The sequence below is a fragment of the Gymnogyps californianus genome, chromosome 2 (assembly GCF_018139145.2).
Source record: "Gymnogyps californianus isolate 813 chromosome 2, ASM1813914v2, whole genome shotgun sequence".
In the NCBI taxonomy this organism is placed as follows: Eukaryota; Metazoa; Chordata; class Aves; order Accipitriformes; family Cathartidae; genus Gymnogyps; species Gymnogyps californianus.
In genome coordinates, this window is record NC_059472.1 from 23613495 (window position 1) to 23630804 (window position 17310).

The window sequence follows — 17310 nt, forward strand, 5'->3', positions numbered from 1 at the left end:
TCTCTTTTAACAATACAAAGGCCTGAATTACAACCCAGAATAAGATATGAACAGTTTCTTCAAAAAAAAAAAAAAAATTCTGCTTCTCAAGAGCTTAAAACATGCAAGAGATTGTGTAACTTAGCACTGTCAGAACTTACAAACCATGCAAAGGGATGTTTACTGGAACATGTAAAGTGTGTGGCGGTAATTGAGTTTTTAAATGGTAAGATCCATACCAAAGTGAAGAAAAGAGTTGTAAAAAATCCCGAAAATGCCCTGTTATACTTGTTTTTTTGCAGATGCCAGTAGGAGAGAATAAATAATAAGGTGACTAATTCGTGAATAGATAACAGTTTCAACTACTCATGTTATTTTTTCCAAACTGGATCAAACACTTACTTGCTTTTGCACTCCACTGAGCTGCTGAACCTTGATAATAAGCGATGCTGTCCGGCCCTTGTACTGAATGGTACGAATAAAGGTCCCTGTGTTGTCCACACTGAATGGTTCAGACCACCGCCAGTTTCCCCAGCCTTCAATACAGATGTGTAACAGCTGGAAAAAAAGCAATTACTACTTCAATATATAACTGGGAAAAAAAGCGCCTTGCAGTAGGATAGGAATTCCCATGACAGAAAAATATTCTTGGTTTTACAACTCAGCAATGCTAAGCACACCAGTTCTCTGAATGGTCCGCTCATTCTGTGATTTCAGATACAAACAGAAGAATCAACAATACCGTAAGATGGCTCTGCATCATGCATTTCTATAAATTACCTGCTTTAACAGTGTATTTAGGATGGTAAAAATCCAGCACACAACTGTTCAGAAAAAAAAGTTATGTAGACTAGAGAGCATAAAACAGGAAATAAGAGATTTTCTTTACTGCCCTTGAAATTGTTCTAGAAATCCACCCTCTTTATTACCAGCAAGGTGATATGGAACGCAGGTCCAGGCCAGATTTTTAGCTTTCAGAATAAGACAGAAAATTACAAATACCCTTCCTTTCAAAATAAAGAAGGATGCAAATCTATTTGTATGTATACTTGTATAGCTCACATATATATGTGTGTTAAATGTAGAAGTTAGCATATTGCCGAGAGATGGGAAACATTTCATTTCTTACACAAATGTGGTGGCAAGTTCAAGCTTGACTGCATGAGAAGAAATTTAACTGCATAATTATACTCCCTGTGTGATTTATTCCGGAAAAGGAGTGGCTTTTTTCCAGTTTAACTTAAATCACTTCCAGAGCAATACAGTCTTTCATCATTTGAAGAGCCTTTCATCCATTTACCCACCATACGCACTTACCTCTATCCCATGGAGATTCTTTAAGCCAGAGTAGTGAAAATTGGTACTGTTCCATGTAGGTCAATGAAGTTACATAAATTTACGCCAGCTGAAGATCTGGCAATTTAGCTCTGTATAGATCTTTTGTGGCTGTGCAAACTTAAGAATGTGAGTTATATATAAGGGATCAAAGCAATAAGCATTCTGGGTAAAATTTATTCTTTGCAGAGGGCCAGCACAGAGCCTAAGCATCACTTAAGTCCTTTAAAACAGTTATATAAAGGCCTTGTGGGAATTCTCTCTTGAGGGTTGAATTTCACTCTGATTTTGGACATCTGTCATTAATTAATTTAAGTAATTGAGAACAGGATCAGGCCCAAAGTTTGATTATTTACGCAAGCAAAAATTGAAACTTGTAAATATTACGTTCTCCCATGATTTGTTTCCAAAAAGAGATAGCACTGGCCATAGGTCTGGCCAGTTGGGCTTAGTGAATGGCTGGACGTTGGGTTCTTTTCATTGTTTTAAGAAACAACCGCAGCAACAACTTTCAAAGATATTACAAGTCAGTAGCCTGTTTGCAATTTGTGGTATCCTCAGCACAAGTTACACACAGAACAATAACATCCATTCAGTGGGTGGCTTTTGAATTTGCAAGAGTGATGACTGTTGCATTCAGATTCAAATTAGTTTTACACTGGAAGCACAAAGGCTAATATGTGCCAGTGTGCACATGGGCATGTATCTGGATGTGCACATGCGTGGGCACAGCTTTATATTCAAGAATATGTTCAGGGAAGCTGTGCACTAGGACACTCAAACTCATAAACAAACATGTCACTTTGATTCTTAAGTATCAGTTACAGAAAAGGAAAAACAAAACAAAACAAAAAAGTCCAACTGCAGTGGCTGGCATCAGTTCAATTTCTTACAGAGGCAGCTGGGAATAAATCTCATCACATATGAAAACTAAGAGAAACAAGAAAACTGTTTACTTTGGAGAGACTGGTAGCTGGAAATGACAGCCAAATAATGAGAAAAGGTACTAAGTGGTCAGTCTCAGCTAGAAGGCACACAAAATACGGCGCGCTCCAAAGATAGATGTCATACAAATGCCATAATTGATGATTAGTAATTGTATGTAGCTCCAACATTAGGATGTCTCCCATCCTGTATAAACAGCTTTGCTCATGAGTTGAATGTTCCCAAGGAACACGCTGTCAGCTTTCCCTGAGCAGTCATTAGCTCCCAAATGCTGCCTTACTAATTTTCTTTGTAGCACAACGATTAGTCTGCATTTAACTTCACGGTTCAGAAAGAAAAATAAAAAAGAGCTATTATCATATATTGGCAATTTCTTATTTTATAAACGTACTATTTGTATACTGGTAAATGCTACATACAAAGGGAACAGCCTTCATAAGTTATTTTAAAGATATCTAATATATATGTATTAATGACATAACAAGATAAGAATTGCGTACTGCGTAAGTTTACTTTTGAGCCAAGAAACTGCATTCCATGAAAACGCAAAGGGATCTCTGGGTGAATCAGTTATTTAAATGTGAGATTTCTGGAAAACGTGGCTAGAAGTAATTAGTAAATGACACTAAGTGATACAGAGATATATGGCAGGAAATAAAAATTGAAGTAATTTTAGAAAATTAAGTAATCAAGTGTTAACATTATTTTAGCAGAAGACGTCATAATAGATGGTGTTAGATACTCAACAAAGTAGAGCTCTAATGTTATAAAACTGACCTAATGCTACAGATTCATGGTAATTGCCATGTAACTCCCTTTCATTTATCAAGCTTTAAGTAAATTCTAAGTATTTATTAGACACTCTCCTTAAAAAATGTTCAACAAGTATAGCTAAGTATGGTACATATATTAGGAGAAAAAAGAAGTCATTGCAAAATGATACAAAAAATATTCAGTGGACTTCAAAAGCACTCTAACAAATATAATTCAGTGATAAGTGGCAATTTATAGCTTAGAGAGAATGTAAAACAGACTACCTATTGTATATGTGAAGATAGGCACTCATTTGTGTAACCATTTGATTTCTGCATTTTCTGTTATGGAAACATATCAACAGATAACATAGAGTTTTTTGTTTTGACTAGACTTTGCTGGGGTTTGGATTTGTAATTCTGAGCCATTATGGATTTCTGTTTTGAAAGGGAAAGAAATTGCCTTCAGGGAGGTAGACTAAGATGAAGCTGCTCCTACTGGAGCAAATGGCTAGAAAAGCTGTATTCTTTATCACGTCTCTTCACAGAATGTTTCTATGTACTCCTCAAAATTTACTTAGGTTTTCAGCTAGATGTGTGAGTGAAGGATACGATCTGAGTAAATAAAGCTAAGTGTCATATGACAAGGCATGAAGACTAAAGTGGGGGATTAAAAATGAGACTAAGAATGGAGCCTGTCCAGAAAAGGCAGTATTTTCCAGCTGTGTAAGTAACTTAAAGCTTGTGCCCTCAAAATGCCTAGTGATACAAATCTGATTTCTACTTTGCTTGTAGATCCACCAAGGTTAACTTTGTTTCACTGTCTTCACTGATCACCTAGATTGTATCTGTCTTCTAGGTGAAACTAGAAAATGCTTTTTGGGAAGAATAAGGGTTATTGCTCTCAACTCCGAGAGACTGGGAGGAATCAAGGGAGGACCTGGTTAATGGTGTGGAAGCAGTTGGTTATTTTAAAAAATACGAGATAGTAAAACACAAGCTGTGATGATGCAGCAGCACGGAGGAAATGGAGACCTGGAGATGGGAGTTGAATTCTAAGACTTGAAGCTAAAGCAATTTTTAATTGAAAAATTAAAGGAGAAGGGTGATCGGTATTTTTTGGTTCTGTTTTCAGGATACAAGGTGGCCCTTGACCAGGATTAGGACTTACAACGATAAAACCAATTAGTATTTGGGAAAACAGTGAATGAAATGTTCATTCCGCACATTTTCAGCTGCAGCAGCCACCAAAACAGTTTGAATTTCAGTTTGGCTTCATTTTCTCATGGGACCTGGGAGATCCGACCAGTTCTATGCCATCAGCCCTTGTAAGACAGAAGGCCAGTACGGAGCATGGGAGAAAGCAATTTCCATCACCCCCATGCTGGCTAGTAGGAAAAAAGTCACACTCGGCAGATAAACTCTGACCCTTGGGGGCTCCTGGAGCTGTTGCGAGCCTCAACACAACCTGCAAAGCAGGCCTGAACCTTGCTGGTACAAACTAGCTCTACACGTTGTGGAAAAGAAGAGTCTTTTGGTTAAGGAACAGTAATCAAATTATGAGGGTTCATGTGATTCATAGATAATAACAATCCTTATCTGCCCCAGTTATTATCTAGAAAGTCAATTACATAGAATATAGTATAACCATTGATTTCGAATGCAGGACCCCAAAGGAAAGCAACAATAAATTTCTCACTACTTGAACAGCGTAAAATAACATAAAACTTTTTTTTTTGCCTGATGTTGTTCTGTAAATGACCTGGGGAGGATTATGTAAGGTACAAAAGGTTGTGCAGAGAATCTGTAACATCCCTGAACAATAAAACAGGAAAATATCCCAATAATAACCAATGTATAAGTCACAGTTTCTAAGTTTGAACCCACAGGGCACTGTATATCATCTTACACTTTATATAACCCAACACCTGAAAGAATGGCAACTTGGATATAAATAACAATGAATTATGATCCTGCTGGAGATGCAACATAAATTAAAATTTGGCTTCAGTCTTTTTTTGTAGGAGAACGAGGAGGAGGTTCTTAAAGCTATTTCCAAATCTACAACTGCCTTTAAAAATTTTGTTTATAAAATTCTAGAAGTTGCGCTTTGCAGCTACACTATTTAAAATAAAAGAAGAAAAACTTTAAATGGGTTCCAGTGAAGGAATTACTAATATAATAACCACTACTAATATCTATTCAAGAATTTATAAGTATACGTTCAGAAGAACAGAAAAGCAAGTGATAGATATCTTTTCCCTCAAATTCTACATAAGTAGCAATAAAGTGGCACAGAGCTATTTCAGGCATATTTACCTACTTTGATAAGAAATAAATCTGTTTTGTTTATAACTAGTAACTTGGCCATATTCTCATTGACGTCATTGCCCAAATCAACATCGGAACTGATTTTTACTCACTACACCTGCTGCTTCGAATTAAGGACAGTGAAAAGTGAAAATGGGCTGTTATAACCCTGGGAGAAGACTCTGGAGAAAGGTTTGGGAGTTCCTACCTTAAATGCAGACCTCCCCTATGCAACATTATGTTTTGCATAGAAAGCAAAATAATGAATTTAGATCCACTATTCTTTGCTTCTTCAGAGGACTCTGCTTAAGTTTGAGCGTGGGGAAAACAACTAATAACTAGCATGTTATAGAAGATTTTTGCTGTTTATTCGCAAGCAAACAATCTCTGCAGAATACATTCAGGGGACTTTCACATGAATAGCTGATTTTTACATTTGCTGTGATCCCTAGTGGGACCCTCTGACTGCCTACTGTCTTGCAAGACAGAATTCCTTAACTCTGAGTAAATTGCTAGGAAGATCTGATCTCTTCTAACTTCAGAGTTTCACCCTATGTATCACATGCTCCAGTTCTTCTCCTAAAACCCACAGCTGTCTTGGAGACAAACATGACTTTTGACATAACTGGGGCCCATGCCACAAAGCAACTTGAAGATCAAGATAAGGAGTGCAGACTGAATCCAATAATAATGTAGAAGCCAGTGTTGTCTGTCAAGCATAGGAGTGATGTAGCTTCTCTTCCCTTTTAATGATATCTAACAGACCTCTAACTTTCATTAAAATCTGCAAAAGGAACTCACAAAGTCTGGCTACTTTTGCTAGAATTGCTTAAAGCCTCAAATATCACCAGTTTTGGACTTACCCCGACTCTGAAAGGGACTATACAGTTGGGGGTGTCTTATCCCTAAGGAAGGTCAAAAACTCATGAAATCTGAGGAAAACATGGGGGACGGAGTGGAGTACAAGAGCGAGCATCGGACCTCAGACTTATTACTGAAATATTAGCCAAACTAGCGAGACTTGCAGGAATCAGAGTGAAAGTTAAAAGGGAAAGGTTAGGTTCCCTGAAATGTAGAAGATCCGGGCTGGGAAAAAATGAAGGAAGGAAGGAGCTTTAAGTTAAGCCAAACAGTTGGAGGGACACCGTCAATAGCTGATAAATCCAACTCCTTGGTGTACTATAGCTGTTTTCGTAACATGAAAAAGTTGAACAATTTTTAATTATAGCCTATAGTAGCTTCATTAATATTAAAATTAATTCTAAACATAAATAAAGCATTATGTATCTACTACTACAAAAATAACTTATTTTAGGTATATATATTTAATTCTGTTAAATAATTCAAATGGGCAATTACTGCATCTCTCACTATGCTTAATTAGCAAAAGAAAAATGGAGAATTTTATTGATGTGAATGTAAAAGAAATACAATCCTTTTAAAACTATTTATTTTCATTTAACTGAACTGCCTTGCCATACTAAAAAAACATTTTGCAGAGGTTAAATAAAGTATTTCATGGCAACCGCTGCTTCTTAGTGCCTGTGTAACAAGAAACATGAGCCAGCCGAAGTTGTGCAAGTTGGTTTTCTTTCCCAGTAAGAGAATGTGGTATCTAAGACCTTGTCCTAACTCATTTTATCCCCAAGAGTAAGTCAAGTAAGTCAAGTATGAACTAATGCCTGGAGGGAAGTCCCTGACTCCAGAAGTATGGATTATTTCACACTTATCTTACAATCTGCTCTCAGTTCTTAAAATTCACTAACTTGGCAAGTCAGGAATTATCATGAGAAATGAAATAATTTCATAACTATGAAGTCATCTAGCATACCGTGAATATGACACTCGGCGGGTTTGTCCATGCTTGGGCATTATTCTGACCTTTGGATAATAAGCTGTTAGATAGTTTTGCATGGAAACAATTAGAAAAGTGCCATAGCATAATAGGGACAACCTGATGTCTTAATTGAGTCGTCGTTTTCATTTCAAGGATTTGTATTAATCATTGAAAAAATTTACACAACAACATTTCTAATAACATTTAAACAAACTTATTTCGTATGATCTAAAATGACAAAGGACCGTGCTGTTTAGACTGTTCAGATGAACTGCCATTCTGAAGCATGCTAAATTTACAGTGATTCATATTTAGCATTAACCAAATGAACAAAGCGGATAGATGGATGCCAAGATTCTCTGACCTTTGTAAAGAAAATTTGCTTTTGTCTCAACAGTGTGTGGAAAGCCTGTGCTTCCATATATTTTCAGTGAAATTACCTCAGTGCTATTTTTTAGTCTCCAAATTTCCCAGCAAGAGATGGCTGTTGAAAAATGTTAAAAGAGCAGAAATATTCTTGAAGTTATTCCAAGGGCTGGGACAAGGGAGGTATAGCCCCCCTACTAGAAGAGCCTGCTGGCCAGCAATATGGTTGAGTCAGGAGGAGTGGGCTGTTAGCTTTGCCATCTCCTGGGACATGGGAATCCAACATGACACTCCTGACTGTTTATCAGCCCAATTCTTCAGTGAATCTGAATCTGATCAGAGCAAAACAGAATGGGGAAAGCCTTTGACATCACCAACTTTCAGCTGAAGAATGGATATATGAAAAATGAACCTGAAGTTCCTACTGTCAACCTCACCCACTCCCTAATGTGTGATTTGGTTTTCTGCTGGACTTTTCCACCTTTCATCCTGTACTTTTATTTTTCATTTAATAAGAAACTTACATAGCAGCCATGAAAATGGAATGTTTTGCACTGCTCAAGTCTGTGACTGAAAGGACAAGCTAAACATCAATGTTTTAATATTAAAGTTCTCCAGGTGTTGGATGGCTAATGCCATATGTTGTGCTGGTGGTCTTCAGCAGCTCGGCTGCAACTGACAGAAAGTATCAGTAACAAGCTGCAATTTTAACTCTTCTACTTTTCACTTTGCTTGAGATAATAATTTTCAAAAATCTTTCCAGTTTGAACCATTATTGGAAGTACACCACTATTAGAAATACACCATAATCAGAACTACACCATTAGTAGAATTATCTAGAATGCCGGTTGAAAAGAGGATTCTCCCAACTGAATAGTTTTATATAAATAACCAGAAAACGGATAAGAAAAATTGTTAAGAGGAAAGCCTTACTTAGTTCTGGTTTTATTTATAATTGTTTTAAACATTTCCTTCTCTTTCCATGTGTTTATGAAAAGGTTTAAACGACTTTTTGGGTGGTTGCTACAAAAGCAAGTGATAATTGGTTATGAAATATAGGTCACATTTAGCTACCTTTCTATAAGCCTGGTTGTTCTTTCTCCCTCACACAACTGGAGGGAGTTATGTCAAGCATAACCCAAGTGCAAGTACTGTCTCCTGATGAGTGGGGATCCTGTCACGCAATCTGACACTTCCCCAATTGCACAGAGCACAGTCACCCATTTGCATTGCTCACCCTGGGCTGAGGCATCACAGGCGTTTTGCTTGTATGAGAAAACATATGTCCTTTTTGAAAACGTGACGAGGGATGTTGCCGTGGTTTAACCCCAGCCAGCAACTAAGCACCACGCAGCTGCTTCGCCCTCCCTGCTCCCAGTGGGATGGGGAGGAGGAAAAAAAGGTAAAACTTGTGGGTTGACATAAGAACAGTTTAATAACTAAAGTAAAATAAAATAGACTACTAACTAAGAATAATAAAATATAATAATAATAATAATTGTAATGAAAAGGAATATAACAAAAAAAAAAACCACACCCAAGAAAAGACAAGTGATGCACAATGCAATTGCTCACCACCCGCTGACCGATGCCAGAGCCGTGATGCGCCCCTCCCAGCCAACTCCCCCCTGTTTATATACTGGGCATGACGTTCCATGGTATGGAATACCCCTTTGGCTAGTTCGGGTCAGCTGCCCCGGCTCTGCTCCCTCCCAGCTTCTTGCACACCTGGTTGCTGGCAGAGCATGGGAAACTGAAAAGTCCTTGGCTTAGGATAAGCGCTACTTAGCAACAACTAAAACATCAGCGTGTTATCAACATTGTTCTCACACTAAATCCAAAACACAGCACTGTACCAGCTACTAAAAAGCGAATTAACTCTATCCCAGCCGAAACCAGGACAGATGTGCAGTACTCCAGTATCTCTAAGTCTCCAAAGGTCCCCCTCTGTGCGCTATCACACCGGCGCACACCGTTTATAACACCTCCTCTGTTTCTGGGGTGAGACGGTCCTTTATTAACCTGCCTTCCTCTTAACTTACACCTTGACTTCAGTGTCAACTGCAACTGTTTACTCTGGCTGAATTTGCTCTGCACAGATTACCACATTCATGTAAAATTCAGTAGTTTTGCATATCCACCAACTGACATATGAATGAAAAACACAGTAAATTTGCCATCTCTGCTTCCCAGTGAAACTTGAAACTTGTCAGCAGTGACAGTGGGCATGGCTCCTGTTTAGAATAACCATCCAAATTTCACCTTCTTTCTCACATGCTAAGGCTGGTATTTTCCAGGGCTCTAGAGGAGTTAGGAACTCCCATCCACTACGCTTCTCCTAGGATCTGTAAAAATTTTAGTAACTCTTCAGCACAGGACTGCTGCTCAGCAAGTGAGGTGGCACAGGTCTCTAGTCTCCCACTCTGCAGGAGCTGGGTATATATTAAAAAGAGAGAAGAAATGGCTTTGCTGTCTCATAAACACTTTTCTTTAAATTCTTGCCCTGTCTTGAATCAAGATGAAAAGTCCATTTATCACCACCACTCAAGAAAACCAACAACATGGTTTCATTGAAGTATTTCCTGTTGATAATTTTAAAATATTTTATTTCATTCTCAGTGTTTATCCTTAAAAAAAACCCCGAGAAACAGAAACTGCATTATTTAAACTATATAAGTGGGGTGTTTCTGACAATTTCAAATCTTTTCTAATGCAAGCGCATGCCGAGTTGAGAGATTTGTCCAGTTTGACCCTGTTCTGCAAACAATTTCAGTGAACAGATGCTTCTGGTAAAAACAATTCATTAAAAAAATTCCCCAAACCTCTAATGTACATCACAGAAAACAGACACTGATCACTTAGTTATAAAAACCTGGCAAGCGATCTTCTCTTGCTTTTTTTCAGAAGCTTCAGTTTCCACAAGCGCTCAGTTTTACAAAAAGCGGTTGTGCACATCCAGTTCCACCCTCGAGTAACTTCTAAACACTTCTGGCTTTCCTCACTCTTTGTTTACCTTTTCTCTCTGATGCAGCCCCAGCATGTGACTCCTGAAGGAACTGGAGCATTAGAGATAGTCGAGACCATACAGAAAACCGAAGAATCAATGCATAAAGCCACCAGTCAGCTTCAGCAATTGCTGCATGCGAAGGGCTGTTTCTGACATACCTGTGGGGACTTGTGAGAGCGCCAGCTGTACTGGTGACTGTGGAGACTAGCCAGCAAAATATTTTCATCAGTATCCACCTGGCCAAACCGCAGTGTCTCTTGTGTGTCATTACAGATCACAAAATGGCTGAAGACCAACTCCTCCGCTTCAGGGCATTGGTTCTGAAAGGAAAGGGATATGAAAGCCAGTAAGCATCAGATTAATTGCAAGACATTTGGCAGCTGTCTGCCCAGTGGCGACTGTTACAACACAGAAATGCTTCAAGATCTCTTGCCATTAGCTTTGGTCTCATAGTACTCTACTCTCTGCAAAAACTAGTGTTTGGGTTGACAAAATATATCCTAAGACTTAACATACTTTACTTTATGTTTCTGTAATGCAAATCTTAAACATTTAAAACTACAATAAAAACTAGATTTCCTAACTTATGTAAAAGACTTCAACGAAATTAAATTCAGCGGGAAATGGCATGTCACATAGGGCAGATGAGGCGCTCCAGGCTGAGCAGAGAGGCACGAAGAGGTTTCTCCATGCTTGACAACTGATCTCTCAGGCCAACAGGCTGCACTTCTTCCCCAGCTGCTGCTTCTACTTTGAAATATTGCTGTGGGTCAGCAGCAGAAGACTCTCTCCCCCCTGATACCACAACACTTAAAAAATAACTAAAGAAAAAGCAGGAGACATGGGGAGAGTATTTTCACAGCTCCACGAGGCTAGTTTGAAAATGCATCATGCAATTTGACAGTCTAATAGGAAAAATCAAAAACTATCACGGGTTTTAAAAGTATTTTAGATTTTACAATACTTTTTCTTCTGCCTGCAGCATCCTTCCATCCCTCTCTTTCTGCTTTTCATCTGGCTCCTTGTCACTCTGTTGACACAATGAGACTACATGATAGTCATAAAAATTACCAGAGCTACAGGTCTTCCAGCCCTGAAGGCACGAACTATAATCCCCTACACAGGAGAGGTCAAAGTGTGACTGACAATTTGATTTGGAGATCATCTCTCATGTATTTCTGTCCTAGTCACTACTGGGCTGGCACCTTCCACTTACAAGCAACTATCTAGCAACCATAACAATTACTCCAAGAAAGCAACATTTGGATAGTCTTCATGCAATTTAATGGATATAACACACACAATTCATCTTCTCATGCTTTTTGTTACCTCTTTTTGACCCATCTTTCCTAGCACACACTTTTGACAATACTTTATTGTTGGTTGGTTCCCTTCTCTCCACAATATAGCCCAGCTGCTCTTTTCTCATCCTTTCTTCCCATGACGTTTTCTCTAACTTATGGGACCTCCATGGTCTTTGAGAGCTGATTCTGTTTCCCCTCCTTGCTCTCTCAGTGGACCTTTTAAATGGAGATAATGAAGCTAGCACCTCCTCTGTCTATGATCATATGGGTCTCTAGTTCTTTGATAACAATGTGCCTGGAAGCCTGCAGAAATTCAGAGATCAAACAAGAGAGAGAGAAAAATATTTCCTCATAGATCCCTATGGATCCTTAGTAATCCATGAAAAACAGTTTGGCACATTGCTTGTAGCACATTGCTGGGTGATACACGCGGAACAGATTTTCTGAAAAGTGAAGTGTGCAAGGTATGTCCAATTTAGCATCCTTGAATGCATATTCACTACTGTTATTACCTTCAGAAGAACCTAAGGTGCACATCTACAGGCAGGTTGCGATTTCTTTTGTGACTGAATGTCAGAGTGGTTGGCTGGGAGCGTTTGTGCAAAAAGTTATTCACCTTGGGAGTATTGAAGCATGAGAATATTTAGATTAAAGCTTCTCTCTAAATCTCATGAATTCTTCTGCAGAAGATCAGGTATCTTCTGTGAAACAAGAGCCAGGCGAGCATAACCAAAATCTCACTTTTTCAAAGCAGTAAAACTCATTACAGAGTACTATGTCTGTATTGCATTCAGTAGCAGATCTGGGTACGCTAAAGGCTAACATTTACAGTGCCACTTCAGAGTGCAGAGTTTATTTTGGCATTTTCTAGTGGTGGATCTATGACTTTTTACTGTCAGGCTGCCATACCCACATACCCATAAGTCTACCACAAAGATATATATATTTTCCTGTTACAGCTTTGCAAAATGTTCTTTTTAAAAGGGAGGATTTACTATCCACAGAGCTTAGCATGTTGTTATAGTCAAACCTAGATATAACCCCAGGGGAATTTAAGAAATTTATTTTTTACTCCAATACATTTTCTTGCTGATTACGTAGAGACTGGAAGAACAACACCAGAAGATGATGAACTTCCTTCTTTTTACCTGACTAACTAACTTAGTTTCAAGTAAGTTAACACAAACTGTAGGTTCTTGCATTTTCCGGAGGGAAAAGAGAATCTAGCAAGTTTTTGGCATGCACAGAACTCCTAAATTGTACTGGGGGAATGTTATCCCATCAGGGATTGTTAATAGACTTGCACACATTTTGGTGCTGATGAATGACTGCCATTAATCATTAGTCTTAAATGCTAGCTTTGCTTCTAGAATCCACTGCTTTTAACAGCAACGCTTCTTGAAGTTAAGCAAAAGAGGTATTTTAAGCTGAATTTTGTAACGGTTCCAAAGTTTTGACCACGGAAATACCAAGATTTGCATAACAAGGTGTTGCTCCATGCTGCCAGGCTTAAGAGAGAGCTACTGATGCCTCAAGTCTTGATAATAACAGCTGACTAAAGGATCATCAAGGACGCTTGGGGATGCTTTAGCTCAGTATGGCAACTACGCACTGTACAGGCAGGGTTCTAGGCAGCTCTTATTCTCCTTGCAGTAAATGCAGGAGATTTTTCCCAGACAGAGTACCACCCATGCTTCTTGGACCCAAGGGAGCTGCAGCAGCTCCCTGCACCCATCACAGGGAACTGGATCCCAAATCCGCTGCTGAAGTCTGACAGTAGAAGCTTCTAGGGTAAGCAGAAAGGGACAAAAAAAAAAAAAAAAAAAAGATAAAAGAGAGTGTAGAGAAACCAGACATAATGAAAACAAATAGAACTGGGCCATTTGTGTGGCATTGATGCTGAAGGGCTGAATGATGACTCCAGGAGCTGAAAACACCTAAGTGTGGATTAGGAAAAAAATTCCCTCTCTGAATTAAAACAGCAAATCAAAAGAATCAGCAAAAGATCAACAGCCTGAATCAGATACAGATTAGGGTCAGTTCCTGGGGGACAACTTCCTGCCCTTCTTTAGATCATTTTTCAGCTGTTCTTTTCTCTCAGAGAGGCCTGGAAAGTGTCTCTCCTTTATTGGGCTTTCAAATATTTTGTGAATTCTATTCAGAGAGGGGAAAAACATCCCACATAATACTAGTCACTGGGCTTTCCTCGTCCCAGGACTTTCTGCTCACATCTCAGCTCACAGCTATTTCAAAGCATTTCTGGATCTGGAAAAAAAACCCATAAAAGCCTAGGCCTCTTTATATGCACAAAGTTATTTTCTGTGTACTTCACAAGCTACTGAAGACCTGTGCAAGCCTTCTCTCTCCTCCCCCTGTACACACACTCACTCTCTCTCTCACGTACACACATACACACACACTCTCTCTCTCTCTCATACCTAGTAATGGTTTTTGGACAGAAAGTCTTTAGCAATTTCTAATCTTCCTCAAAGTTCCTCTAAGAGAAAAGAACATTTTCCTACTGATTGTTTAAACTTCCTTCTCATGGCAGTATCCTGACATTATCAGCTAGACAGTTAAATTCAAGCTACATGCAAATTTTCTATACCCTTTTCCTTTGTTCTTTGTGCTTTTGGTAGAAAGATGGGGAAACTACTGTGATCACAGATGTCATTTTGACTGATCCCAGCTCATTAAGAAAACTTATGCAACTGCCAACAGAAAGGTTAAGCACCATGCGGACCTTGAGGAAAAGAAGTTCTAATGGTTTAAAACAGGTTTAAAACAGGAGCTTTTATAACTTCTGAGGGGTTTAGGAAAACATTTGCAGTGTGAGACCACAAAAGAATCGGTTTTTTCCCAGGAATACTCCCTTAGTACCATACCTGGGGAGCTGTTTTCTCAGCTGACCCTGTGTCTCTAGATATCACAAAGCACTAATGCTATAAAACAATTTGTGAAGGCTTAAATGCCCAAATAAAGGGGAAAAAACCAAACACCCCCTGCCATGTATATTCACAGGAGACACGCAATTCCTATCTCACTTGATACTGTGTATGTTATTATTAAATAATAAAAATAAACTAATAACAATCTTGAAGTTCCCTGCTCAGTTATTTGATTATTAAAACCATTACTTTAGCTTTGCATTTAGATGTGCATTAGCCTGTTACTGCTTGTATTTAAACAGGGATTTCAGATTAGACAGTGAAATATGTCAAAAGGGGAAACTGTTTTTAAAAAGTGCTAATCCTCTCAGATTTTCAGCATGTGACTTAGAAGTATAAAGCAAGTTGTATGCCTGGTGTTTTTTAGGCTTAATCTACTTTCAAAATGTTCATCATTACTTAAACAAAAAAAAAAAAAAAATCAGTCCATATCTAGGAAACAAAGACACTGACAGAGGCTTCTGTTAATCCTGAACTCTTGACCTAAAGGTGCAGGGCCAAATTGTTTCACGCTTCATCTGTCTGTCCACTGACTACAACATCACTTGTTTCAGATATTAATCCAGTAAAAAAATATGTGGAGAATTCAAATAACCTTTCCTGCTTATTAAATTCATGCTTCTAGTTGGCAGCATTTATATTGTATTTGGTGTGAACAGCAAACATCAAACAATGCTTATCATTGGGAAATTCAGTCCCTCCCTGTGCAATGCGTGCCACCCTCCCAATCTGGAGGTAAAGTCACATACAAAACATCTTGGTAACAATTAATTTAATAAGCTGTTTTGAACCCACTTGTGTGTTAACTGCTCCCTATTTCAAAGCAATGCAAGTTTTTAATCTCCAATACTCAGGGCTAGATACCCACCACATCAGAACATGGTGGCAAGTACCCTTGACATGAGAGGAAACGAGAAAATTACAGCAACAATTACAGAAGTATATCCTCCTGTGGCTCATGTTAACATTGCCAAATCCATGTATAAATCAGTACCAACTATTCATAGAATGTACCTGTCAGCAATATACTATGCGACATATGGCTCTACTTAATCAAATATACAATTCCATTTTTTCAACTCAGAATATTCCTTCAAGGCACAGAGTAGTCAGTCAGTCATTCACACTGTGATGTGGTTTAAAACATTTAAATATTTATGCACCGTATTTTATTTATATGTATAGCTATGTCTGAGAGATTTTTTTTTTTTCCATCCTAAGAGGAAACTGACCTTTCTGAAGGCCATTTTGCAGTAGTTGCCACACATGTCTTAGATGAGGGACTAGTACTAAGTCAGAAATATTTTGGGTTTAAACAGCCTACCAAGGACTCTCTTATACTTTCTATGTTTGTTTTTTATTAAAAGCATTGTTCAAAATATGACAAAAAACAGAAATTGGAGCTACAAAGATTTTTGTTCACATTGATATTTGAGCCAGCTGTAAAGATTTAAATCACACTAGATCTTGTTTTATGAATGTCCTTTTGCAACAAGAAAACCATGGAATGCCCTTAAAAAAGAATTTTTTGATATAAACCAGATGTTTTATCCTTTTTTGGGGGCTTTGTTATTGTAGTGCCATGATAGGTAATTAATTCCCAGGCTCCACATAGGTCTTCAGGCAGATGAAGAGAATGATTTGATTTCAAGGCTATAGTGGAGTAAGGGAATTACAGGCCTTCAAGGGGTCATTGCAGAAGCAAGGTTCCTTACGCTGGGACTGGCTTCAGCCATTAATGCTGCTTGCACAGAATGTAATGTGAAACTAGTGTTGAACTTCAATAAGGATAGAAGTAGTAGCTGGAAACAATATGCTCTACCGCTCAGATTGAGCTGTGCTTACATATCATGCATCACTCACCTTTTCAGAAATTAACAGAATATTATGCATTTCAAGACCAAGATTCTGATTATTCTGATATAAATCCATGTAGTTTCACTGAAACTCAAGCAGTTCTGGCTACATTTACCTTTACATATAGCATTCATTGTCTCCTAATTTTCATTGCTATCACAGAATTAACGTTTCTTAGTAGAAAACACTTTTAGTGTAAATTAAAGCTTTTACATCTTGGAATATTTTTAATGAATGCAGTTGGTATTCTAATTTGCTATTAACTTAATCACAATAGCTACATTTTTTCTCACTCTGCATTTGCATACCTGCTGCCAAGCTTGAATTGCTGTATTTAGAGAATGAAGTGCATATTGGCCAAAGTTGATGAAAATGGGGTCCACCATTATTGTGCAGTCCAATAGCCTTCCTACTGTGCTCCTGGAAATAGCAATCTGCCCCCAGATTTTGAAAGGTTTCACAACACTCTGCATAGTCACGTTTCGGCACTCCAATAGTTTACAGTCGGCTTGACTTGAAAACTGGATCTCCTGGAACATCGCCTCATCGCTCCACTGACGAAGATATACATGAGGCTCATCAAAGGAAATTATCATGTATTCTAGTTCAGATGGCATGTTCTTATCAGATAAAAATGGCTGAAGAAACTTTGGTGGTGCTGAAAAGTAAA

The 17310-nt window shown here is 38.3% G+C and overlaps 1 protein-coding gene across 1 annotated transcript in view; it reads right to left on the bottom strand.

Moving 5' to 3' along the window:
• Positions 1–17310, bottom strand: part of VPS13B (vacuolar protein sorting 13 homolog B) — a 484683-nt gene that overhangs the window by 37532 nt on the left and 429841 nt on the right. Inside the window, exons 42-44 of the mRNA XM_050892705.1 lie at positions 16949–17298; positions 10690–10851; positions 382–537 (exon numbers count right to left, since the gene is read on the bottom strand). Of these exons, the coding sequence (XP_050748662.1) occupies positions 382–537; positions 10690–10851; positions 16949–17298 (668 nt within the window). The remainder of the gene's footprint in view (positions 1–381; positions 538–10689; positions 10852–16948; positions 17299–17310) is intronic.